The 27,301-nt window shown below is 26.7% G+C and overlaps 1 protein-coding gene across 2 annotated transcripts in view; it reads right to left on the reverse strand.

Moving 5' to 3' along the window:
• The window catches only part of LOC101235693 (nischarin), a 193,340-nt gene that overhangs the window by 86,621 nt on the left and 79,418 nt on the right, over window positions 1–27,301 (reverse strand). For both annotated transcript variants that reach the window (XM_065818391.1, XM_065818392.1), the window contains exons 8-13: window positions 22,660–22,755; window positions 21,011–21,044; window positions 17,575–17,687; window positions 14,930–14,998; window positions 14,254–14,380; window positions 114–172 (exon numbers count right to left, since the gene is read on the reverse strand). In XM_065818391.1, coding sequence (XP_065674463.1) covers window positions 114–172; window positions 14,254–14,380; window positions 14,930–14,998; window positions 17,575–17,687; window positions 21,011–21,044; window positions 22,660–22,755 — 498 coding nt within the window. The remainder of the gene's footprint in view (window positions 1–113; window positions 173–14,253; window positions 14,381–14,929; window positions 14,999–17,574; window positions 17,688–21,010; window positions 21,045–22,659; window positions 22,756–27,301) is intronic.

Here is a 27,301-nt window from a genome sequence, read left to right on the forward strand (position 1 = left end):
TTCTTATGTTACATAAAAATATCTGGATTTCAGAAAATTTAAAATGAATTTTTAAAGAAAACTTCTATTTTTGCTCCACATACATAAATTTACTTTCAGCAAATGGAACTTACTTTCAGCAATTGATTTTGAGAAATATTTAGCTCTTCAAGAGAATATAACTTTTCAAGACCTAATAATAAATGTTTCATTTAAAATATTACATAACATAAATAAATAATTATATATATATATATATATATATATATATATATATATATATATATATATATATATATATATATATATATATATATATATATATATATATATATATATATATATACAGTATTGTGAAAAAGTTAAGAACCACAAAAAAAACAAATCATCATTTATTTTTATTTTTAAATTTTTTTTTAACCGAATATATTTTTCTGGTAAAAAGAATAATAATAATAAATTTTAGAAAATAGACAAACAAAATAAAAAATAATAATAGTGATAAAAACTTTTAAACAAATATAAAAAATGTATTTAAAGTTTTATAGGTAATTTTTATTTTAAAAAAATTGTGAAAAAGTTAAGAACCACAGAATAAAAAACGATAATTTTTACCACCTAATACCGCGTAATTCTACGATGAATTTTTAAGCACTCATTTATACGATTTGGCATTGAGTCTATTAAATTCTCTAAAATATGTTTGGGAACATATCCAAGTATTGCTGATAAAATATTGCGCAACTCCTCAAGGCTCCTTTGTGCTTTCTTGGCAATCTCTTTATCAAGCCAACTCCAAAGATTTTCAATGCAATTTAGATCTGGGCTATTTGGTGACCAAGTTAGACGCTCAATATTTTTACTTTCGAACCATTCAGAGACAATTTTAGCCCTGTGACATGGTGCATTGTCTTGCTGAAAAATGAACGGAACGCTTTGCTCAAGTGCATCAATTGACGGTAACAAGTTGTTATTTAAAAAATCGACATAATAAGTAGAATTGAGTCGACCATCAAATAATTTAAACATACCGAGACCATAATATGTCATGCAGCACCATATTTCAACCGACCCGCTACCTTGTTTTGTTCTTTGAATGATACAATCGTGATTATATTTTTCTGAAGGCTGCCTGCGAATCATAATACGGTTTTTTCGGTTATCAACCTCGATATTCATCTCATCACTGAACATTACTGTCCTCCATTTTTGTTTAGACCATTCTTTGACGCTTTGGCAAAATTCTTTTCGCTTTTTTATATGTCGTTTGGTAAGTCGCGGTTTTAGAACAGCTTTTTTCCATAACATATTGTTAGCTAATAGTTTCCTACGCACAAGTGATGCCGAGGCTTGACGTCCATTTGAAAGCTTCCATTCCCTTCTTAATTCATGCGACGGCATGGTTCGATTTTTCTTTGCCAACCAGATTAAAAGGCAATCATCATTGGGTGTCGTCAAACGCGGTCTTGCAGAACGATGGCGATCAACGTAAGATTTCGTCTCTTTGAATCTTTTGATGATTGCTAGCGTCGAACTATGTGATCGCTTTACTATTCTTCCAATTTTGCAAGCGGATTTACCTTCCTGGTGAAAATGCACCACTTTTACACGATCTTCATAGGTAATAGCTTTTCTGCTCATTTTTTCAAAAGGAAAGAATTTCTTTTTGTTTGAAATTAAATACTTTTTTTAAAAGTATTTAAAAAAATTAATTTTTTTCAAATGTTTTTATTGGTTCTTTGGTAATAACTCAGGTCATTAAAAGAATATTTAAAAAAAAGGGAAAAATAAATTTAAAAAGACGTTTCCGCCGCATTTAGCACAAAAAATTCTTTGTGGTTCTTAACTTTTTCACATAAAAAATATAAAAAAAAATTAACACATAATATTTAATCCTTATTTTTTATAGGTTCTATTAGCTAACTTTCAAAAAAAAAAAAATTTTCTTTTTTCTCATGCTATATTTAATATGTTTGAAAAAAAAAGACTATTTTATTATCTATAGAATAAAAATTAATTAAATTTATTTGAAAAAAAATATTTTTTTATTTAGTGGTTCTTAACTTTTTCACAATACTGTATACATATATATATATATATATATATATATATATATATATATATATATATATATATATATACATATATATATATATATATATACATATATATATATATATATATATATATATATATATATATATATATATATATATATATATATATATATATATATATATATATATATATATATATACAGTTGCGATCAAAAGTTTGGAACATTATATAAAAAACACAATTTTCATTAAATTATTCATTTATTTTATCAAAATATATAAGTAACCATTACATTACATTTAGTGGTTCTTAACTTTTTCACAATACTGTATATATATATATATATATATATATAGAACCCTTAGATGTTGTCCGAAAGTTTTTTCGATATTTTGTTGACAAAAAGTAAAAATTAAAATGCAGGACCGGAATTTTTTTTTTTTAATAATGATAGACTGCCTGCCCCAACCAAACCCTCAGTCGATGTAGCAGCACTCCCTTGCGGGTCAGGCTATTTGTCAGTCGATGTAGCAGCACTCCCTTGCGAGTCAGGCTATTTGTCAGTCGATGTAGCAGCACTCCCTTGCGAGTCAGGCTATTTGTCAGTCGATGTAGCAGCACTCCCTTGCGAGTCAGGCTATAAGATAGTCGATGTAGCAACACTCCGCGCATGATTTACAGTAAAAAAAATAAAAATAAAAATATTTTATTAAAAAAAATTAAAATAAAAACATTTTATTAAAAAAAATAAAAATAAAAACATTGTTTATATTGTTAAAAACATTCACAATGTTTTTAAAACATTCTGGTCAATTAAATTTGCGTTTTTGTGGTTTTTTTAAAAAACGATTAATTTGTAATTAAATTAATGGTTTTTACTTTCGTCCAACACGGAAATGTTGGACGAAAGTTAAAAGTAATTAAAAGTGACGTATATGTTGGCGTAAGAATCACTTTTTTCCTTCCGCTCTTCCCAAAGCCAACAAACTATAGATCTATATATATATATATATATATATATATATATATATATATATATATATATATACATATATATATATATATATATACATATATATATATATATATACATATATATATATATATATATATATATATATATATATATATATATATATATATATATATATATATATATATATATATATATATATATATATATATATATATATATATATATATATATATATATATATATATATATATATATATATATATACAGTTGCGATCAAAAGTTTGGAACATTATATAAAAAACACAATTTTCATTAAATTATTCATTTATTTTATCAAAATATATAAGTAACCATTACATTACATTTAGTGGTTCTTAACTTTTTCACAATACTGTATATATATATATATATATATATATATATATATATATATATATATATATATATATATATATATATATATATATATATATATATATATATATATATATATATATATATATACATATATATATATATATATACATATATATATATATATATATATATATATATATATACATATATATATATATATATATATATATATATATATATATATATATATATATATATATATATATATATATATATATATATATACAGTTGCGATCAAAAGTTTGGAACATTATATAAAAAACACAATTTTCATTAAATTATTCATTTATTTTATCAAAATATATAAGTAACCATTACAATTGAAAAAATATATATTTTTGAAACATTAGTTAATGTTTTATGAATTGAATGCTTGAGGTAATACTTGGTATGATGTCCTTTAGCATTTAAACAATTAGCTAAGCGGGTAAGCATAGAGTGAATGAGCTTTTTTAAATATTCAGGAGTCATAAGTTGAGTCCATACCTACCTAATTTTTTCTTGTAAATCATCCAAAGATGAAGATCTTAGTTTCTGAAATTCGTTTATAAGATGATTCCAGCAGTTTTCAATGGGATTGAGGTCAGGTGATTTACCAGGCCAGGGACCAAAAATCTCAACCCCATTCTTACACAACCAACTGCTCACAAGCTTGGTCCTGTGACAGGGTGCTCTGTCATGCTGAAATTTGTGGATATTTGTGATGTTCATGATTATCTTTTCTTTAAGTATTTCAAGATAAATATTGCTGTTTATTGTGGTGTTAGGAGGCATAAACCATAAACCACCACTTTGATTTGCTGTAATGGCACCCCATATCATGATTTTAGGGCAATGTTTTACTGTAGAAAGCAAATACTGGGGGTTGTTTTGTTGGCGAGGCGGGAGTCTAATGCTTGTAGAACAACATGCTCAGATTGTTATTCTACGTGAACAACATAGAATTTTTTTTTTAATGATTATAACAAAGTAAATAATAGGAAAACACATTTAAGCATATCATACACACAATGTATTTTGACATACTAAATGTAACCTAGTACTAAAAACTGTATAGGGTAAAACACCTAGTGTTCGTCATGCAACCTAGTCTACACCACTTGGTATCTGAAAAACATGCAGAGCAAAAACTAATTGCTTAACATTAAAAATAAATCTTTGACAGTTGCCGCTGGCTAGTATTCGCGACCATTGATAATTTCCATTTTAACTTTTTACAAATCAAATGCAACAGTTTTTTTTTCCCCACAAAGGAATTCTCAAATGAATGTTTATAAATTTTTTACAGTGTCACTGCTATAGGCAGATTAAGCAGATCAAGCTGAAGCTGAAGCTAATCAATCAGCCACAACTCCAAATTATACATGTTTATTTTCTATTTGCAGACTTTATTAACAGATATTAAACAACTTTTAAACTAATTTTATATTTAAAACTAGGTGGCTACTAAGACTAGGTGGCTACTAATACTAGCCAGAATTTCTCACACCTAAGGTAACATTGTTCACTGATGATACTACCATTTATACTTGTTTTGATAAGAAGCCAACATCTCTGATTGCTTGAAGGAGGAATTTGAGCTTGAAAAGGATCTCAATTCTGCTACAGCATGGAACTCCCAGTGGTTGGTGAATTTCAACTCAGATAAAAAAATTTTCAGGTAATTGTTATTGCAACAATCTAGAACTTCCTACATTTATGAACAGTAATGTACTTTATGAGTCATTGACAAGTCAGTAAAGACTTTTTGTTTTTTTAAATGACATATATTGTTTTTGTTTTATGCAAAAAAATGCCTACATACAGCAATGTTTCCAACAAATTTCCTCACGGCAAGCGCCAGCACAGGGGGTACCACTGCCCAAATTATTTTTTTATTATAGACTTAAACAAATTAAGTTTTATCATTTACTACTAATTTTTAATTTACAAATTAAACAAAAAAATTAGCTATTAATTAATTTCATAATACAATTTGTAATAAGCTAAATAACTACATCCTAATTTATTTCTATTATTTTTAAAATATGCTACCATATTATTTTAACCATTATTTTTTAAGAAACAACCTAATGGATCCAACATGTACAAGTAAATGATAAATGCATTAATATACAAAGGTTATAAAAATTAAATATATATCAATATTGATTGAGATATTAGGCTAGGTTTAGTACTTAACTTGTTATAATATTTTTGATCAGTGAATTTCTAACTTTCATCATTATTTCACTCTAACTTTTGTTATCATTTAATTTCATCAATTAAAAAATAATCAGCCTTGTCTATCATAATAACCTTAGGTAGACTAGTAAACCAATATTGAAAATTACAGAATCAACAAATGTTACAATGACTTAGTACTCGATTGTCCTCAGTTTGAAAACTTTTGGGTCACAAAATGAAGAAAATAGTTCAATTTTATTTTTGAACAAAATAGTTTGAGTCAAATAGACTGAAAATTCTAACAGTTTGGATCAGCCTTCCACTAGCATGGTGGACACCATGAAATTCATCTTTTTCATCATTTATCAATATCATGTCACCATGTGCCCTACTATGCTTCACCACAAGTGGTTCCCTGCACCTACAAAATCACAAGTGGTTCCCTGCATCTACAAAACCACAAGTGGTTCTCTGCACCTACAAAACTAACAGGTTAGGGTTAAAATTAGCCAACTTTGATTTTAACTTTTTATTTTTCATATAGTCATAAAATTATTACCTACACTACCTAAAAGGTATGTACTCCAATTGTAATTAACTTTTATTGCGTAATTTTTAAATTTCTTTGAAAAAGTTAGAATTGTCGCACGCAAAAAGTTAAAACAGTACAGCACTCTACCTCATGATAAGTTTGCTTGCATACTGGAGCGAATACACGATAAGAAGAATTTTTTTTTTTAAACATCTTTATTTCCAACAAGGCTGCAAGCAACCACTATTAAAGTAAGAAGTTACTGGAAGAGAAAAAATGAAGACAACGATTAACAGACAACTTGAAGTTACTGGAAGAAAAAAGATATAGACAACAATTAACAGACAACTTGAAAGATTGAAATTATATGAATCAGGAAAACAAGATGAAGGAAGTGAATTCCAAAAAACTGATGTTCGAGGAAAAAACTAGACAAATAAGAATTTTCGGAGCACTTAGGAACAGACAGTAAAAAGATGAGACTTAATTGAATGAAGAGTAACACAAGAATTAATTTTATTAGATGGCAAAAAAAGATGCTAGCGCTTTAGAGCAGCGTCCATAGTATTTATAGAAAAAAGAAAGTGAAGCAACATTATGACAATGTGACAATGGTTAAAGGTTTGTTGCAAGAGCAGAACCAACTATGTTTACAATGCATTTTTTCACCTTGTCTAAAAGAGAAAGAGCATCATTCAAAAATCTGCTACAGATATGGCAACAGTATTTCATAAAAGGATGGATTTGAGATTTATAGAGATAAAGAATAGTATCTGGAGTAAGAAAGTGGTGAGCGCAATAAAGAGATCCAACCTTAGCAGATGCTAATTTTGCAATGGATTTAATATAAGGTTTCCAAGAAAATATGGAAGTGTTAATCCTAGAAGACGAAGGGTAGATGACTCATAAAGTACATTACTTTTCATAAATATATGAAGTTCTTAATTGTTGCAATAACAATTACCTGAAAAAAATTGAGTTTTATCTGAGTTGAAATTCACCAGCTGGGAGTTCCATGCTGTAGCAGAATTGAGATCCTTTTCAAGCTCAAATTCATCCTTCAAGCAATCAGAGAGTGTTGGTTTCTTATCAAGACAAGTATAAATGGTAGTAACATCAGTAAACAATGTCAACTGAGATGTGCAAAATTCTGGAAGATCATTAATGTAAATTAAAAAAAGTATGGGGCAAAGGATAGAAGCTTGAAACCCCTAAAGTTACAGGAAATGAAGAAGAGTGCTCTCAATCGTGGACAACTTTTATACTATGATTGGTAAGGAAGGATTCAATAGTCTTAAAGATATTACCTGACACACCATAAGAAGAAGACCAGCATGCCAAATTTTATTAAAGGCTTTAGAAATGTCAAGAGCAGTAGCCTTAACATCTCCGCATCTATCTAATGCATGATAAAACCTATTAGTTATTACCGTTAATCAGCAGTAGAATAAGAAGATCGAAATCCATATTAATTATCAGAAAGTATAATGTTAGATTGAAGATAAGAGATTAAGTGTTTGTTAATTAAAGACTCAAAAACCTTGCTTATGATAGGAAGAAGACCAATGGGACAGTAGTTAGACAAGTTTTAAAAAAATGCTTGGCTGCAGCAGCAGCTAAGAAAAGCAAACTAGTAGTGGCAAAGAGAAAGCTAATGTAATCAGCTAAACCAGAATAAGCATAAAAAGTTAAACCCAGTTGTGCAATTCACTTCTGATTCTGGTAAGAACATCTTAAAGTTAACAAAAGTCTAATTACCAATCTCTTTTTTCATAAAATTAGATAAAAAAATCTAGAGCTGAACGCCAACCCTATCAATTCAATTGAACTATTGACACAAAACCTAATTATTTAATTCATCTTTATTTTTCAGGTGATATGAAGTCATTGAGCAGATGCAAGGAAGTTTCAGCTGGTGAAACTACATGAGTAAGGATCAAAATTAAATTTTTAGTTGTAAAATAAAATGTGGGGTACAAATACAGAAACATGCCAGTGGCTCATATTTTTGACTTTCAATGGTTATAGCTCCCTTATTTATAATTAAAAGTTATTCATCAAAGGCATTGTAAAGAACAATTTTATCTCTATACGATCAAACTTTAATATTGATAAATTATTAGAAAAAAGAGTTTTGGACCTAGTCCTATAATTTTTATATGGGACTAGGTCAATAATATCAGTGAACACTGGATGTTTTATTCTATTTGTATACTTTTTATTTTACAAATTATTTTTTATTTTACATATTGTATAATTTTATGATACATTTAACAAACGTTCTCATCTTATTAGTAAAAATCTTATTATTCTATTAAATATTAGTGGTAGGATACTTACCATAAGTACCCTACCACTAGAACTTTACTTATAAGTATATATACCAATAAAAAAAAAAACCTATTAGCAACGAGGTACAGTTTAATCCTGCTATGCAGGTGACAAAAAATAATACCTTAAGGTTTAAACATCATATACAAATTAATTATGGTTATTTGCAAGTTCAAAAAAAAAAATAGACAAACAAAGTAAAAGTTTTTTTAGCATGAAAGAACAGTCAGAATAAAAATATGCTTTTCTGAGTGACAAGTCACAAAAGCATTTTTGTTTGTATTACTAAAACTGCTCGCTTGAGTAACAACCATGGTAGTATTTGTAATAACCATTGTAGTATTTGTAACAACCATGGAAGTATTTGTAAAAAAGAGAAAAATATAAGGATGAGACAATCATTTTGGACCTTGTCTATAAGAATATCATTATAAGAACAATCATTCATAAAAATATAGTTGCATAAATTATTAGCAGTAAACTTAGTGAGTAATAAAACTCATGATTATTGATATCAGAAGAGTAAGTTGTTGGACTCGATAATAGTATGAGATTAGAGAAAGACAAAAAAATTACTGGCAGGGTCAGTGGTAGTAGAGCCAAAATTCAGTGTGATGTTAAAGTCACCAATAACAAAAATATTCGCCGTGTATACCCAGATAAAGCATACAACCTTTGGTGTTTTTGCAAACCAAAAGAACAATTACTATTAACACTGTGATCGAAAACAAAACAGCCACATTTAAATCAATCTCACAAGATCTGATGAATTTTAAAAGAAGTAAATACAAAAGTAAGGTTACTTAGAAAGACATGATATGTTGAATATTTTAGATATTATAGTTTTCATGTTTAATATTTATTTTCTATTATTTGAACTTAAACTCGTACATAGTACTTAGCATCTTAATTTTTATTGTCACCCTACATTTTAATCGAAAAAAAAACAAAACAAGGTCACCTAACCATTTGAGAAGATATAAACACAACGAACATAGTTCTTAATAGTAAAAATTATTTTTCTCATCCTTATTTAACTGCTTTTCTAAAAGTGTACTTAAAAAAAATACACTTTTTTGTTTTTTCTAAAAAAAAATAAGTTCCAATATAAAAAAAAAGTGTATCAATATAATTAAACATAAAAAGTGTATCAATATAAATAAACATACACTAGTCAATTCTAAGTCATTTAGGTTGAAAATTTGATTACTTCAAAATTTTTTATTACGAGCTGTTCAGGCCTATTACACAGACAATATTATAAAAAGAACGAATTAGGTGTACGTCCTAATGAGAAAACCAATATTTAAAGGGGGTCAGGGCAACTTTTTCCCCCTATTCTTGCCCCCCTTTGTCTATTTAAAAAAAAATTATATCATTTAAAAAAAACCAAACCTCAGATACATATTCAAAAATTCAATAAAAAATATTTTGGTATTCAAAAGATATGACCATATAAAGTAAAACTAGTCAAAGTGTTATTAAATTTAATATGTTTATACGTACATACCTATTTTTAACTAAATATATAACTATTTGCTTTCAAATTAGCATAATTATTATATTTAACAAACAAACAAACAACCAAGGGATCATTTCTCTTCAAGAAAACTTATTTGTGTTTGTTGTGGTGATACGAACTTATTATGTACTGAACTGGTAACTGAGAATCCTTTACTAATCTTGATTCAACTGTAAGCCAACACTAACTATAATCCGATACTTCTTTTCAACTCTATAGGGTTATGTCCAAGCTGCAAGATTTATTTGTACTCTGTTAAAAAAAGGAGAATTTTTATCACTGGTTGTATAAGAGAGGTGGTTGCTGACATCAGAGAGAATAAAAATACCAAGATTTAAAGGTAATACTTCTACTTGTACTTACTTATGCATATAATAGGCACACCTATAGGCAATATGAACAAGGATTTGTTTATATATATAACGTGTGTGTAAGTGATTCATAGAATCTTTTTTAAATCTTGTTATTCTTAACAAATTTTGAAAAACTTGTAAAAGAAAGACAAAGCATTCATTCCAATAAAAGATTTATATTCATTATTCAAGTTTACAAGTTACTTTTGAACAGATAATAATCCATTGCGATAAGCTTTGTCAACAAGAGCACGAACCCGAGATGAAAAGTTAGTACACATTTTTGGAGCAATTTTACAAGTTCATTCATGATTCAACATACTCTTGATTTTAATTGATCAACATTCTCTGGTTGAAATAATCAGCAAACACTTGTCTTTTGATTTCAGCATGAAGGAGCTCAATAGACCAACATTGAGGGACATTGGTGGGGTTATTTTGCTTCAAAACAAATGGAATTTGTTTGTTATTTAAATACTTAACTACCTTTGAAGAATAATGTGATGTCTGGCCAAAAGATGCAAGCTTTATCAGGGCAGTACTTCTTGACGCAGGGGGGATTAGTCCTCATTGAAGGCATTCAAATTTGTACATCTGGGCATCAATGGCCATTCCCTGGTTCCAGATAAAGTAATCAGAAACACCATGATCACACAGCGCATACCAAACACCTACTTTAACGGGAAACTTGGTGCGACCTGAGAAGCGAATCTCTTCTGGAGTTGTTGAGGCATCTTTGGCATAAAAAGTTTTACTTGAAAACTTGGCCCCATCATTCTGTGTTATATATGTTTCATCATCCATTATGATGATCAGAAGTCCACCTGCTCCCTTTGTTAAATGCTGTCTGACAAAGTCGTCCAAGGGCTTTTCTTATTTGACCTTTCTTAGCTGGATGGTAAAATGGTGCTGGTTTTCGCTTGTGACAATAAACACCATGTCTGTTCAAAGTATTTAAGACAGTTTTGTTGCAAACATTGTATTTCGGGGCAGCTATTCTTAAACTTTTGTTTGCTGTGTTGTTAAATTCACATATAAGACCTCCAAGTGCAGCACCAGTGATCTTTCTAGCAGCTCAATTGCTTCTACAACCATCAGTAACATCCACCATCTTCTCTGCTTGTCTGAGAACCTTGTATGCACTAGATTTGCTATAACCTGCATTTTGCAAAGCCTGTAAGCGATCTTTCTTACTCAAGTGTTCAGTAATTTTCAAGATATTGTTTGTGATTTCACGAGATGCCATACCAAAACTGTGTTATAAAACAATGTACCCAAATGATACTAAAACAGAAAAACGACAATTACAAGCATGAGTCACCTGTATATCATATAACACAGTTTCTATTTTTAGACATGATTTATTCTAAACATATTTGCATGTTAACATTAATTTACGAATCAATTACACGCACATTAAATATAGGTGATACAATGTTTTCATGTGAATGCCCGCTCTGTATCATGTCAAGAGATAAATCCACATTTATAAACCTTCAGGTAATTTATTAAAAGCTATTATATGTAGATCAACTATTTACATTTAAAACAATAAAATTATAATTCTTTTATAGCCTAAATAAATATATTTTAAATAAGTATAGTTTATTTTATTTTGGATGTATTAAACATGTACATTAACCTGAAGTACCAACAGAGGTTATAGATAAAATTTGTTGTACTCGTTATCAGAGAATTTGATCTGGAATTTGACATCCCTGTAGTAAGAGAGACATTGTACAAAACCTAAAAATACTGCTAATATCAACAGGTAAGAACTTAATTATACCTTTTTGCAAACCTAAATTTTTATGCAATCCTAAAACATATTTACAAATTTTCAGGTTTAAAAACAGTTGAGCAAGTACTTATCAAATCTCTGAAAGAAATTCAACAGTTTAAAAATATTGAGATAGGCAACACTGTTACATTGTCAACTGGAGGAACTCCTTAAGTAAAACTAAAACTACCTCTAGCCAGACTTTCTATAATATCAAAAGAAAGCATGATATGTCAGGTTGTACTATTGATTTAATAGGAATGGAATTAAGAAAAGATTTGGGTATATTAGGTGTGAAATTAAATACTTCCAAAGAAATTATGATATTGTCACATGCTCTAGATAACTATTACTCAGTGGAAAAAGTGGAAATTTTATTCAAAAAAAAAGTTAAAGAAAATAAAACTATTATTATTTATTACTATTACTTTTATTACTATTACTTTTATTTATTACTATATTTATTATATTATTTATTACTATTACTTTTATTAAAGACCTAGTGTATGTCAAAGATCCAATATCTCTAGTTAATCATGTTTGCACTGCTTGGGGACTAGAAATTGATAACATTATTTATTATGCGTGCAGGAATAGATAGTGGCTAAGAATCTTTAAAAGTTATTATAATGTTTCTAATAGAAAAGTAAATAACCAATAATAAAACAAGCAACGAAAAATGTCTTAAACTCAAAGTTTAAGACATTTTTTGTTGCTTGTTTTATCTTATAATCAAAGTAATTCAGGAAAATTTTTTAAGAAATGTATATAATGTTATTGTGAATTACATATAATGAAAAGAAATTAGGATTAGTAAACTATTTTTCAAGTTTTAGGATTAGTAAACTATTTTTCAAGCTTTATTAGTACTTAACTGGCCATCCTTTGTTTCTTATCACTTCTACGTGTCTAGAAGGCATACTACCTACAAGTTGTTTAATCATTCATTTGGCAAAGCATTCCAACCAAGTAGAAGATTTTGGAACAGTTCATCTTCATTTGTTGCCCTACGATCTTGCAATTTTCTATCCAATATAGACCAAAGATTTTCTATTGGATTTAAATCAGGAGACTGTGCTGGCCAAGATATAACTGATATTTATTTTGATTCCAGATATCTTTTATTCAACTGTGCCATATGTTTGGGATCGCTATCTTGTTGAAAGATGTAGTCATTATTAGGGAAAAGTTCTTCTATACTTGGTCCAAGTTGATTAACCAAGATTTTATGATACAAATGCTGATCCATGGTACCCTCCACCCGGTAAAGTTTTCCAACTTTGTGTGCACTAAAACAACCTCAAACATTAATCTTTTTGTCATGTTTAATAGTTGCCTTGCATGTATGGGGGTTGAACTTTTCCCCAATTATTTTCCAGCATTGAGATCAACCATTATTAAACAACACAACAGGAGACTCATCGCTCTAGATAACTTTAGCCCATTGCTCACATGTCCAACCTTTGTGCTCAATGCATCACTTTAATCTTTTTTTGCAATTGATTTTACTAATAAATGGTTTTTTTATTTGCTTTCCAGCAAAAAACTCACCTGATGTTTTTATTCAACGAGATATAGTCCATTTTGAGATATTAGTATCTCAGAACATGTAATTTTACGATGTTTTTTGATGGTATTAAGAATATAGCGATCTCCCTTTTTTTGAAGTTTTAGACTTTCTCCCAAATCCAATAGACCATTCAGCTGTACCAGTGTGTTTTTCTTTCTTCACCAATTTACTAATAGTTGAGTTTTGTCATTTAAAACATTTTCCAATGCTTCTGTGAGACTATCCTTGGTCAGCAGCTTCAATAATTTGTCCAAATTCTTTTGAACGCCAAGATATTTTTTATAGAATTTTTGATTATGTATCTGAAGTTTTTTGTTTTTTTTAATGGTATAATTTTTTTTTGTAAATAAAAGGGGGGCAAAGGGAGAAAGAAAAAGTTGCCCTGACCCTCTTTAAATATTGGTTTTCTCATAGGAAGTATACAAAACAATTAGTTCTTCTTATAATATTGTCTCTATAATAGTCCTGAACATCTTGTAGTAGAAATTTTTGAAATAATCAAATTTTCAACCAAAATGACCTAGAATTGGCTAGTGGAGTAAAGATAATATTTTTAAAAATATTGCTACCTCCAATACATCTAAGCTGGTTAGCAGAAATATTTAATGATCTTATACATGGTAATTTGTAGGAAAATTCATCCACATTACGAATTACATTAAATGACAGATCAAGATTAGTTAGACAAAGTAAATCCTAAAAATTTGAAAAACATTTAAAAAAATGCATATATTATTAAAATATTGTATATATTAGTAAATAATGTATAAATATTAATAAAATATTATAATATGTATATAATATATAAAATAATATGTATGTATTATATTATGTGATTTTTAACTTTGATATGACAATTGTAATACCTTTAAAAGGTTATGAGATTATTTTAATGAATGAAATGTGACTAATTTTTATGTTACTCAATTTTTTAATATAACAATTTTTATAACTTTATAATTTTCTTATTCCATTCATTGTGATATGTAATTGTACTTATTCCATGTAACTGTTAACTTATTCTATTTACTGTGGTTACCCATATTTTTAATATAACAATTCTTATAACTTTAAAAATTCTTATTCCATTTTATGACTATACTTTGGTATGTGACAACATTCTTTGTCTCAGTGTCTGGTTATTTTGGTTTAATGTAAAACTGTTGTTGCTTGTCATCTTACAACACTATAAATATATTTTACTAAATATTTTATTTTTAATAAAACTAAGATTGAAACAATTACCTCAAGGTGTTTTACTTCTGTTATATTATTATGACTAAGATTAAGATGAGTAAGTGATGGAAACATTCTCTGTAACAAAGAAAAAACTTCATGATTTATAAGTTAAAACTTAACATCATGATTTATAAGTTAAAACTTAACATCATGATTTATAAGTTAAAACTTAACATCCTGATTTATAAGTTAAAGAAACAATTTCTATAACAAATAAAAGTTAAAAACAATTTTTTTTTAAGTAATTAAAAATTATATAAATAGAAAAAAAAAAATATATATATATATATATATATATATATTATATATATATATATATATATATATATATATATATATATATATATATATATATATATATATATATATATATATATATATATATATATATATATATATATTATAAATATATAAATTGATTTTAATAAAAAAGGCAGCGTATAACTATTTTTTAATTATATTTTGATATAATAATATATCAATGATATTTTGCTGACCTATTGTGGTCAGCATCATCAGGTAATGAAAAAAACGTTTAAAAAAGAAGACATTAAAAAGTGTAAAATATAAAAACCAATCAAATAATATAATAGTGATGTCAGTTAAATATTTGTCAAAATTGGTCCCATAGATACATTTTTAGAAAACGGCTATAACAAATGTAATCTTATTAAAATAACCAAAAACTATATAGACCGCATTTCAAAAAATACTAAACAATTAGATAAGCAGTTTGTTAAACTACCTTGGATACCTATTATTGGCCCTAAATTCCGAAGAGAATTTAGAAAACAAAACATCAGAGTTAAATTTACTTCACCTCCCAATTTAAATATCATACTATGCAACAACAAAACAAAACTACCACCAAACTTGAATCCGGGTGTTTATGAGCTTAAATGCGCATGCCGAAGTATATTGGTTAGACCAAAAAGAAAATCATTTCAAGAAGTGTGGAACACCAAAGAGCCTGTAAAGATCAAAAATGGTCGAGTTCAGGAGCCACGGAACATTCTAGAACATGCTGTGGTACTTTTGATTGGCTGAACCCTAAAACCTTAGCAGTCATTCCAGAATACAGGGTAAGAAAAGTTAAAGAATTCCTGGAGATAAATAAAGCAAGAATTTGACAAGAGATAGGTATTGGGCAAACTGTTCTAAATAGAGATGACAGGGATAATGTGAAAATAAAAACTTGGGGACCATTTTTGACAAAAATTTAATTGACGCCACTATTATACTATTTGATTGGCTTTCATATTTTACACTTTTTTTTAAATGGTTGGTTTTATATTATTTTGTAACATTTTTTTCATTACCTGATGATGCGGACCACAAAAGGTCAGTGAAATATCATTAATATATTATAATATCAAAATATAATTTAAAAATAGTTATACTTTGCCTTTTTTATTAAAATCAATTTATGTATTTATAAACATATCATATAACAAGAAATGACTTTTAAAAGATATATATACTATATATAATATATATATATATATATATACTATATATATAATGAATAGATACGTAATATATATATATATATATACATATATATATATATATATATATATATATATATATATATATAAATATATATATATATATATATATATATATATATACATATATATATATATATATATATATATATATACATGTATAGTGTGTGTTTAGATAAGCTCTGTGAAATTACGCTGAAATAGACTGCTATATATTGCAAAGGAGTACTGCTACATAGACTGAGGGTTTGGCATGGGTAACAATCTTTTCTTCTCCTTATTATTCTTCATTTTTTTCTTTTTTATTCTGAAAAAGCTGTATGCTATAAAGATAAGAAAAACTAGTAAGCATATGCTTATTCAAACATGCCAAATTAGATATATACATATATATATATATATATATATATATATATATATATATATATATATATATATATATATATATATATATATATATTTATATATATATATATATATATATATATATATATATATATTTATATATATATATATATATATATATATATATATATTATATATATCTATTCATTATGTATATAGTATATATATATATATATATATATATATATATATATATATATATTATATATATAGTATATATATCTTTTAAAAGTCATTTCTTGTATATACCTATATATATATATCTATATATATATATATATATATATATATATATATATTTAAACAACTTTAAAAAGTATTCTACACAATAGAGTGCTCAATGTTCTTAAAAGAACAGAGCAATTATGTATTAGTAGAAAATCACTTAACAAAAAACATTTCCCTTGAACACGGGGTTTCATCACCAAAGATTCAACAGATTTTCTAATGAATCTTTGTTGATGAAACACAGTGTTAAATGGAAAAAATTTCGTTAAGTGATTTTCTACTAATATATATATATATATATATATATATATATATATATATATATATATATATATATATATATATATATATATATATATATATATATATTAGGATATATAGAAATATATTTGCTGACTTTTTTTTCTGACTTTAATCCATAAGGTATCTTTTTCAATATGATGTCATTTTACTTAGTTAAATATGCAATACTATATTTATATAATACATAAAAATTTTTAGTGTACATACTAACGAAGAATCCAGATAAAGTATATTGTTATAGCTAAATGTAGCTCTTTTTAACATAACCCATGGAACAAACTGAAAATCTATCTCTTGACTTGATTCATTGTTTGAAGAGACTAATGAATAACCAAAAACAAAAGTTTTTATTATTTAAACAATAATACATTATGAATACATGTTAAACAATTTGAATAAATGAATAAACATTTAAGCATTAGTTGTGTTATATAAATTTCAAAATATTAAACAAATTAAAATTCCCTGATTTTATGAAGTTTACTAAGAAATATTCTATAACTAAAATTTAAAGTTATTATGAAAACAAAAGGTCACCATGGTTATTCCTTAATTATAAATTTAAATTGTAATTTAATAATAAGAATATAGACAGATAATGGTAATTCAAAAATTTTAACTGTCTGTAGGCAAACCTGGGATATTAAAAAAATTTAAATGAACAGTTTTATTCATTTGAGATTTTTTTCCACATAAATACCCAGTGACTGACTTAATGACAGACATTTAAAGTATTCTATCTTTAGGCACATATGCTATAAGACAAATCTAGGTAACTGCCTAAGGGTGCAAATCAAAAAGAGGGAAAATTTTATCACATTTTTTTTTAAATTTTATATTACTAATCAAAATTAATTTTAAATTTGAGGTTTTTAAAACAATTTCTATGATTAGTTTACAATAAATAAAAAAGTCTTCAAACAAACAACGAAGTCATCAAATAAACAACAAAGTCTTCAAATAAACAATGAAGTCTTCAAACAAACAATGGAGTCTTCAAACAAACAATGAAACCTTCAAACAAACATTGAAGTCTTCAAACAAACAATGAAACCTTCAAACAAACAACGAAGTCTTCAAACAAACAATGATACCTTCAAACAAACAATGGAGTCTTCAAACAAACAATGAAACCTTCAAACAAACAACGAAGCCTTTAAACAAACAATGAAACCTTCAAACAAACAACAAAGTCTTCAAACAAAGATAGCTATGAGTTGTGTAATAAAAAGCTTCTATTTTCACTTTTACAGCGAATCTTTGCTTTTTATTAAATCAATAAAATAATAAAAACGACAGTTTGTTTTTTTTTATTGAGGGTGGAATGATGGCAATATATTGTTTTTTATTAGTAAATAACATCAGTATTGCAGTTGTCAATAGCAATTGCAATACTGATTAGCAATACTTTTTATGCTGCAGATGCAATGCTTTTTTATTCAATTAGCTTTGTTTTTGCAATAATCTCACATTTTTGCGATATTGGTGTATCACACCCTTTTTTTACTGAAAATATGCATTGTTGGAGCTGAATAAGTGCAAACTTCATAACAAATCTGTATAAATGCCAATTGGCATAGGAGCAAACTGGCGTAAATTGCAAACTTGCAAAAGTGTGAACTGGCATAGGCACAACTTGGTATAAGTTTTATTAGCAAAGTTTTAATAGTATAGATAAAAAAAGGCTGCATAATTAAAAAGAATTTAGAAATAACTCAATAAAACATATTTTTATAATAGACTACATTTAAGTTAAGTTTTTTTTATCGTCTCTTTGGTAAAGATTTCATTTCGTTAGCTTTATACATTTTTATACATTTTTTTGGTTTAGTTTAGCTTAGTTTTTCAGCGCATTTGCCAGTGCATTTTATATTTTATAGATTATCTTTTTACATAGCTTTAAAATTAAGTTGTAATTTTTTCTTTTTGTGTGCTATTTTGATAACAATGGTTTCATTTAAAGTTATAATAAATTAAAGTGTTTTAATTTAAAGTTATTATGAACTAAGGTGTTTTAATTTAAAGTTATAACAAATTAAAGTATAAATAATTAAAGAAAACAGTGATTATCAAAATAGAAAATTATCACACAAAAAAAAACTTGATAAAGTCATTGAAAATTAAATTAGAAGGTTTTATTAAAAAACCAGCAGCATTAATTTGGGAATAAGTTAGTTTGCTATCATTGTGGAAATATTCCTATGTGAAAATTTATTGATTTCATTTTAATTATATTTATAAACTTTTAAACAAACCAGATAGTTTTTAATATAGGTATGTATTGTTTCAACTGTCATTATGAATCATTAGGCAACAACTATTTGTATGCAGTGCAGTCAACACAAATGCTGCACTGATTTTATCCCCTCAAATAAGTTTGTAACCCTAAATATTTATGACAAATAACAAACTAAAAAAGCCCTTCAGAGATTTTTCATAAATTTTAAGTGTTTGTGTTATTTAATCTTTTTTTTTGAATTTAAATTACTGTTTTACAATTTTAAGTTTTGATTATGTTATGGTTAGGGTTTTTATTAAATATTTCTGCCTGATTGTAAATTTAAAAAGTTGTTTATATATCTCTTTTTCACCCAGTTACCTGTGTTGTGGTACATTAAAATTATGAATACTCCCTGCAGACCTGCACTGCTGCAAAAATGAACAACTCCATATTAAAGATTTGTCCCCACACTACAAAGTACTGCTTCAAGTCAATTAGGGTGTAGATAAAATTGTTAAAAATGATAAATAAAAATGATAAAATTAAATTAAAATTAAATGATTAAGTGAAAAAAAATGTATATTTTTAGCATTTTTTCTTGAAGCCATGGTACAGTAGTTAGAGTGTTGACAAAATCTAAATATTCAAGATTAAATGCCTGCTTTGGTCAGAGCAACATGGGTGATAAAGAAGATAAAGTTCCCCATTAAATACTCTTCCCCTGTATTCTGTGATAAGACCATTAAGACTTCTTGAAGCACCTTGATAATAACCAATAAAAAATGCTTTTAATCTAGAAAAACAGCTTCATAAATTGTCTAGAACCAGCAGTCATGCAAAAAAGTTTTATAAAAATATTTTAATGATATTTTTAGATATATTAATGTTTATACTAAAGATTTAACTTTAATGTTTTGAATAGTTGTTAATAGAATAGATGCTGAAGAATAAAAGAATCCAATAAAAGAATACATGCTGAAGTTGAGTTTTGAGATAAAAGAATCCATGCTGAAGTTAAATTTTGAGATAAATAATAAAAGAATCCATACTGAAGTTGAATTTTGAGATTTTAGCGTGGATGAAAAATCAGATTGGGAGTATAAATTGGTGTAACCAAAAAAACTTATTTTGTGTTTTTATTCACTAAAAATCCACCATATTTGGTCATATATGTGCAAAGAAGTCATACAAAGAAAACTATAAAAATTCAGTACACTACTAATATTTAGCTGATATTATTCAAATAAAAACAGTGAGGCATATTAATTCAAAAGTAAAAAAAGTTTGTTAAAATTACTTTTTTTAATTTTTTTAATTTTTATATATAAAAATTCAGTACACTACTAAAAACTTTTGAAAGAAATAATATAAATATATTTAAAACAAAATTTTAAAAAAAAAAGAATAAAATGCAATAACTACCTTGCAACCAATTAACATTCTTCAGTGCTATATCCTAAATATAATGTTAATAATTACATTTACAAATATTTTTAAACATGATTAAATGTATATAATAAATCAAAAAAATAAAGGTTATAAGATACAACAACTACTATGTATGTATGTATGCATGTATGTATGCATGTATGTATGTATGTATGTATGTATGTATGTATGTATGTATGTATGTATGTATGTATGTATGTATGTATGTATGTATGTATGTATGTATGTATGTATGTATGTATGTATGTATGTATTTATGTATGTATGTATGTATGTATGTATGTATGTATGTATGTATGTATGTATGTATGTATGTATGTATGTATGTATGTATGTATGTATGTATGTATGTATGTATGTATGTATGTATGTATGTATGTCTGTGTGTATGTGTGTATGTGTGTATGTTTGTATGTATGTATGTATGTATGTATGTATGTATGTATGTATGTATGTATGTATGTATGTATGTATGTATGCAGGGTTGTATGTATGTATGTATGCATTTATGTATGTATGTATCTATGTATGTATGTACGTATGTATGTATGTATGTATGTATGTATGTATGTATGTATGTATGTATGTATGTATGTATGTATGTATGTATGTATGTATGTATGTATGTATGTATGTATGTATGTATGTATGTATGTATGTATGTATGTATGTATGTATGGATGGATAAATGTATGTATGTATGTGTGCAAATAAAAATGAAAAATAAAAATGGATACTATACAATTTAAATGTAGTTGTGTTTAAACATATATTTCATTGAAAAAATATATATCTCATTGAGAAATATATTTTTATACATATCTCCTTATAATTAATAAATTATATATGAATCTGGGTATCCAAGATAAAAAAAAGTGTTCTTCAGTGGACTTCTGTTTAACCTTTCCATTAAAAATAGAGATAATATCAAAGATTTGTGTTTTATTAAACCAAATATTCAATTTCATTTCAAAGTATTTCTCTTGAGTTATATTGTCCATTTAAAATAAACAAGGGCACTCTCAAACAAGTTATTTGAAACTAAAGAAAAAATTTTCTTTGTGCTGCACAACCAATCAAATTAGATTGTTTAAGATCCCATTCAAATGTAATATATGCTCCAGGTTTATTCCAATTATTAGTTATTCCATTCAAATTATAAGATTTGTGAGTTTTGTTTTTTAGTTAGAACAATAAACCATTTTTCATCTTTAGTATTTTTGACAAAGACTATTTTGTTATAATACTTAGTGAAAATAAGTTTTTGCTGAAATTAAATGTTCATTAAGTATTTTCACAAATTTGATTACTTGTTTTAAAAACTTCTCCTACTTTTGTGGTATATTTACTTAAAAAAAATTGAAACTGTATTGCTTTTTACAATTAAAAGGTGAAACTAATTATACATAAAACAAACAATCTACATAAAATAAAGCAAACATAAGCCTAAAAAGTAACATTATTATGTGTTCGTATCAATGATTGAAATGTCACACAGCTGTCATATCTATACAATTGCTTAACAAAGGGTTGTTAAATATTAAAATTACAAACCTAAAAATTATTTTTAAAGAAAATTTTAAAACAAATTATAGATTAAAAAAAGCATTGAAAAAAATCACCTTAATACAAGTAATTGAGTTGTAAACAAAAATTTCTTCTAGATTTTCTTGAAGATGTTCAATCCCTTGTAAAAGTTTCATTTCACAATCATGAATCTGAATAATTTATTGATAAATATATATATGTGTGTGTGTATATATATATATATATATATATATATATATATATATATATATATATATATATATATATATATATATATGTATATAAATATATATATATATACATACATATATATATATATATATATACACAACCCTCGGAATTAGGAAAAATGAGGTCGGCAATAATTTGCCGACCTCAATTTTTTAGAGGATCGACCTCAATCTATTAGAGGTCGGCAAAAAAATTTAATACAAAGGTCTTACCATAAAACATAGAAACGAGGTCAACAATATTTTTAGGTCCAACAAAATTTTGCCGACCCTAATTCCAAGGGTTGTATACATATATATATAAATACATATATATATATATATACACATATATATATACGCGTATATTTGTATATATATATATATAAATGCATATATATTCATATACCAGTCTACATTGTTTAGCCAGCGCTTTTGCGCTCAAGTCTTTTCGCAATCACCCACCTGCTTGCGAGCGCATAAAAAAGCTCTTGCCAAAAAAATAAAAGCATTTTGTTTTAAATTACAACTAAATTTTTTAGTTTATTTCTTCAACTTTTATGAAAAATGGCTTTTTTACCAGTCTTTTTTTATATACAGTGGTGGCCAAAAGTATGGAAACTTTTTAAAAATGCTTTTTATTTATTTATAAAAAATGCAACACTTACTACATATTATGCATATGTTTATTGAAGTCGTAATACAACTTTTTAATAAAATAAAACATTTTCTTTTTATTAACATATACAAAAAAAAATTAAATTTTTAAATTAGGCCTGGTCATAAGTATGGAAACGTATGACCAGGACCAAAAAATGTTAAAAATAACATAAAAAAACACAGAAAAATTTAGTATCTAGTTGCATATCCTTTTGAGTCTATTACCATGGAACATCTTTGTGGCATAGATTTCACCAGGTTGGCACAAGTGTCAGTAGGTATTTTTTCCCATTCTGCTTGTAAAATTTCAAAAAGTTTATCGTGATTTGAAACATTATGCTTCCGAATTCGGCGGTCTAACACATCCCAAAGATGTTCTATAGGGTTTAAGTCGGGACTTTGAGATGGCCATTCCATACAAGGTACCCTGTGAGTATTTAACCACTCTTTAACTAATTTTGACGAGTGCTTCGGGTCGTTATCTTGTTGGAATAACGACCCCGGAGCCTCACATATTTTCTTCCATCACTTCCAAACAACTGAAATTTACTTTCATCACTCCAAAACACATTTGCCCATTTTTCTTCTGACCATTTTAAATGTTCCCTTGCAAACAATAATCTACCCATCTTATTTTTCTTAGAAATTAACGGTTTTTTGACAGCCACTCTTCCAAATAAGCCCGCATCATTTAACCTTCTATGAACTGTCCTGTCAGATAATAAAACTCCATGCTGTTCCAAGATTTCTTCTTTTATATCCTTTGATGACTTTCTAGGATCTTTTGTAGAAGTATTTTTTATAACTTTATCCAATCTTTTTGTTGTTTTTCTTGGTCTTCCAGGTTTCATTTTTACTTCCACAGTTATAATTTTTGATTATAACTGTGGAAGTTTTGATTATAACTGTGTAACAAAAGGTATAGTTTCAAAATAATTTTTGAAACTATACCTTTTGGAACTTGAAAATTTCGAGAAATATCAATTGGTTTATTACCGTTTTTAAAACACTCAACTATTTTATTTTTAATATCACTAGAATAATATTTTCGCGGTGCCATACTGATTAATATAAAAGTAAACTATGATGAACTAACAAAGATGTCAATTCTAACACGTTTTAATTCTAAATGATAAGATTTGTTTATGAATAGTGACAAGTTTGAACAAGTTTCCAAACTTTTGTCCAATCAAAATTAAGAAATATTAGTATGTAATAAAATGTCTTAGAAAAGACAAGTTCAAACTTTTAGTATATATAAAGTAGACTATTGCAAGTACACTCGGGTTAAATAATTTTGGTTTTATTTAATACAAATTTAAAAAAATGTAATTTTCAAAAAGTTTCCATACTTTTGGCCACCACTGTATATAATACATATATTTATATATATGTATATATATATAAATATATATGTCCAATTCCATAGTTCAGTGATCATGAGGAGAGATTTTTTTTAATAAAAAATTTTCTATAACTCAAAAATAATTTTTTATTACTCTAAATAAATCTTGAATTAAAATTTTATAATATAAATTAAACACAATTGTATTAACATAACACAGACACATAGCAAAAATTAAAACATGAGTTCAGTGACGCAACGCAGAAAAAAGTGTTTTTTTATCAGCATACTTTTAAATAGAGTTTCCACTGAAACTTTAATTCTTGCTAGACTAATTAGATTTTTTTTTTATAATTTATTTAATTGGCAATAAGGCAGTCATTAAAAAAGCCACAAACAACAAAGTGTTCTTATACTGTTTTATTTTACAGAAAAAACTATCAGTTCAGTGACGCAACATTCAGTGACGAAACAAAAAGATGAAATTAAAATCATTTTAAAAAGATTTGTTATTTTGTAATAAATTTTAACTATACCCAGGTGAAAGTTGCATCGGAACAATGTTATCATTCTGAACATAAAAATAATGGAATTTTGATATATCTTTGATTTTTCTTAAATAACTTCCAAGTTCATTTTTTTATTGTCTTGTGTCGTTTTCTGACATATGAATTACAGATATTTGCAAACCTTGTAATACTAACGCAAAATCTGCTGCTGACCTGATCTTGCATTGACATTGACTGCAATTCGCTTGACAGTAGCTCCTATTCCGTCAACCACTCCTTTCCTGTGCATCGCTGCAAAGAAATGTCAGAAGAATTTTTCCGGAAAATGTTTTTCAAACACAACCATTGCAGCCATAATGCTTTTGTTTTTGAACTGAGAAGTAGCATTATCGCTGAGCATGTGTACTTCTTTGACTTGATCATGAATAAAGTTAAGGATTTTGTCAATATACAGTATAATGGAAGACTTTGTATGATCAGTTGAATCAGAAACTATGGCAAATGTTTTTAATTCAATGTTTCAGACTGCAAGGGTCATGATAGAAAGTTGATTTTGACCAAAATGAGCCGCTTGCAGTTCATTTTGATAGAAACACCTAGCATTCTCAGCCCAGTCAACTTGGATTACTGCAATTTCAGAATTAATACTTAAAACTTCTTTCATTTCTTAAAAATTGTTGATTGGTTTTTCTTTACAAATGCATGTTTATTGAACTTATAACACATCGCTGATATGTGTTAGATAAGTTCTAATACAGTAGACTTTTTTGAAATTTTTAATGTTTGCATATGTTTTAGTATCAGGCTTTCTCCACTTGTCCCAGGATACTTCGAAACCAAATGTATTAACAGTTTGCAAGTGTTTATCGAACTGTTTCATACCTTTGCATGCAACCCATTTGCCATAGGCACAATTGTATGTGTACGATTCACAAACAAAGTTATTTATCATTTCAGATCCAACTTTGATTGAAGACGCTGGAATTGATTTTATTAATGCATCTAAGGCAAATATTTTCATACAAACTACAAACACAAATATTATGCAGAAATTTTGTAACTGATTTCACATTGCATGGACAAAGTTCACAAAATTTGCCGAGTCCAATTTTTTTGCCGAGTCCAAATTTTGAAGTTGGTAGTGCTTATAAAACTTTTTTCAATGCAAACAATTTTCAATTTCCCTCTTTGTTGAACATTTTTAAAAGACAAGCTTGGTCTTTGAGATTGATTGAAAAGTTTTCTTTCTAGAGCGCGACTTCTTAAAACTCTTAATTTTGCTTTAGCAGTATAAGCTGCTTTTTTATTAGGATTGGCTTTCAATTTTTCTTGATAACTCTTAAATCTTACACTAGACATTTCTTTTTATCAGCATTCCGAGAAACATAATTAGCTTGGTATTCGGCATAATGTTTTTAATTCTAATTTTGATTCCATTTCTTAAAAATTTACAACTTTATAAGAAAATGCTAACATAAATCCAACAGTTTACTAATATTTAATAATAGCCCTTCACCATACTATAATGCAAAATTTATTCAAATAAAACCCACAACGAAATCTGAACATGTGGATGATATTTTGACTACCTTAACGCGCTATTTTATAAAATGGTAATTATCCCGTTGATGGGTTCAGTGACGCAACAGCTTTTAAACTATAAGTTAATAAAATGGTTTTGAACAATTTTTTTTTAATAGTGATGAAAAGTTTACATTAAAATATATAAATTCTAAAAAAAAACCCTGCCTTAAAGCCTAATATCATTGTGATAATTAAACATTTTTAGCTCTTAGTTCAGTGACGCAACCTAACTTTTGCAGATGTGAATATGACAAAAAAACACTTGAATTATTTTTAAAGAGTAAAAGTTTTTTTACAGGTATTAAAAATCTAACAAAAAAGAAATTTAACCTTTGGTCAAAACTGCTAGCGAGCTCACCCATTACTCTCTATCAATCAACCCAATCTACAAAACAACTTGCAAGCAATT

The sequence above is a fragment of the Hydra vulgaris genome, chromosome 14 (genome assembly GCF_038396675.1).
Source record: "Hydra vulgaris chromosome 14, alternate assembly HydraT2T_AEP".
NCBI lineage: Eukaryota > Metazoa > Cnidaria > Hydrozoa > Anthoathecata > Hydridae > Hydra > Hydra vulgaris.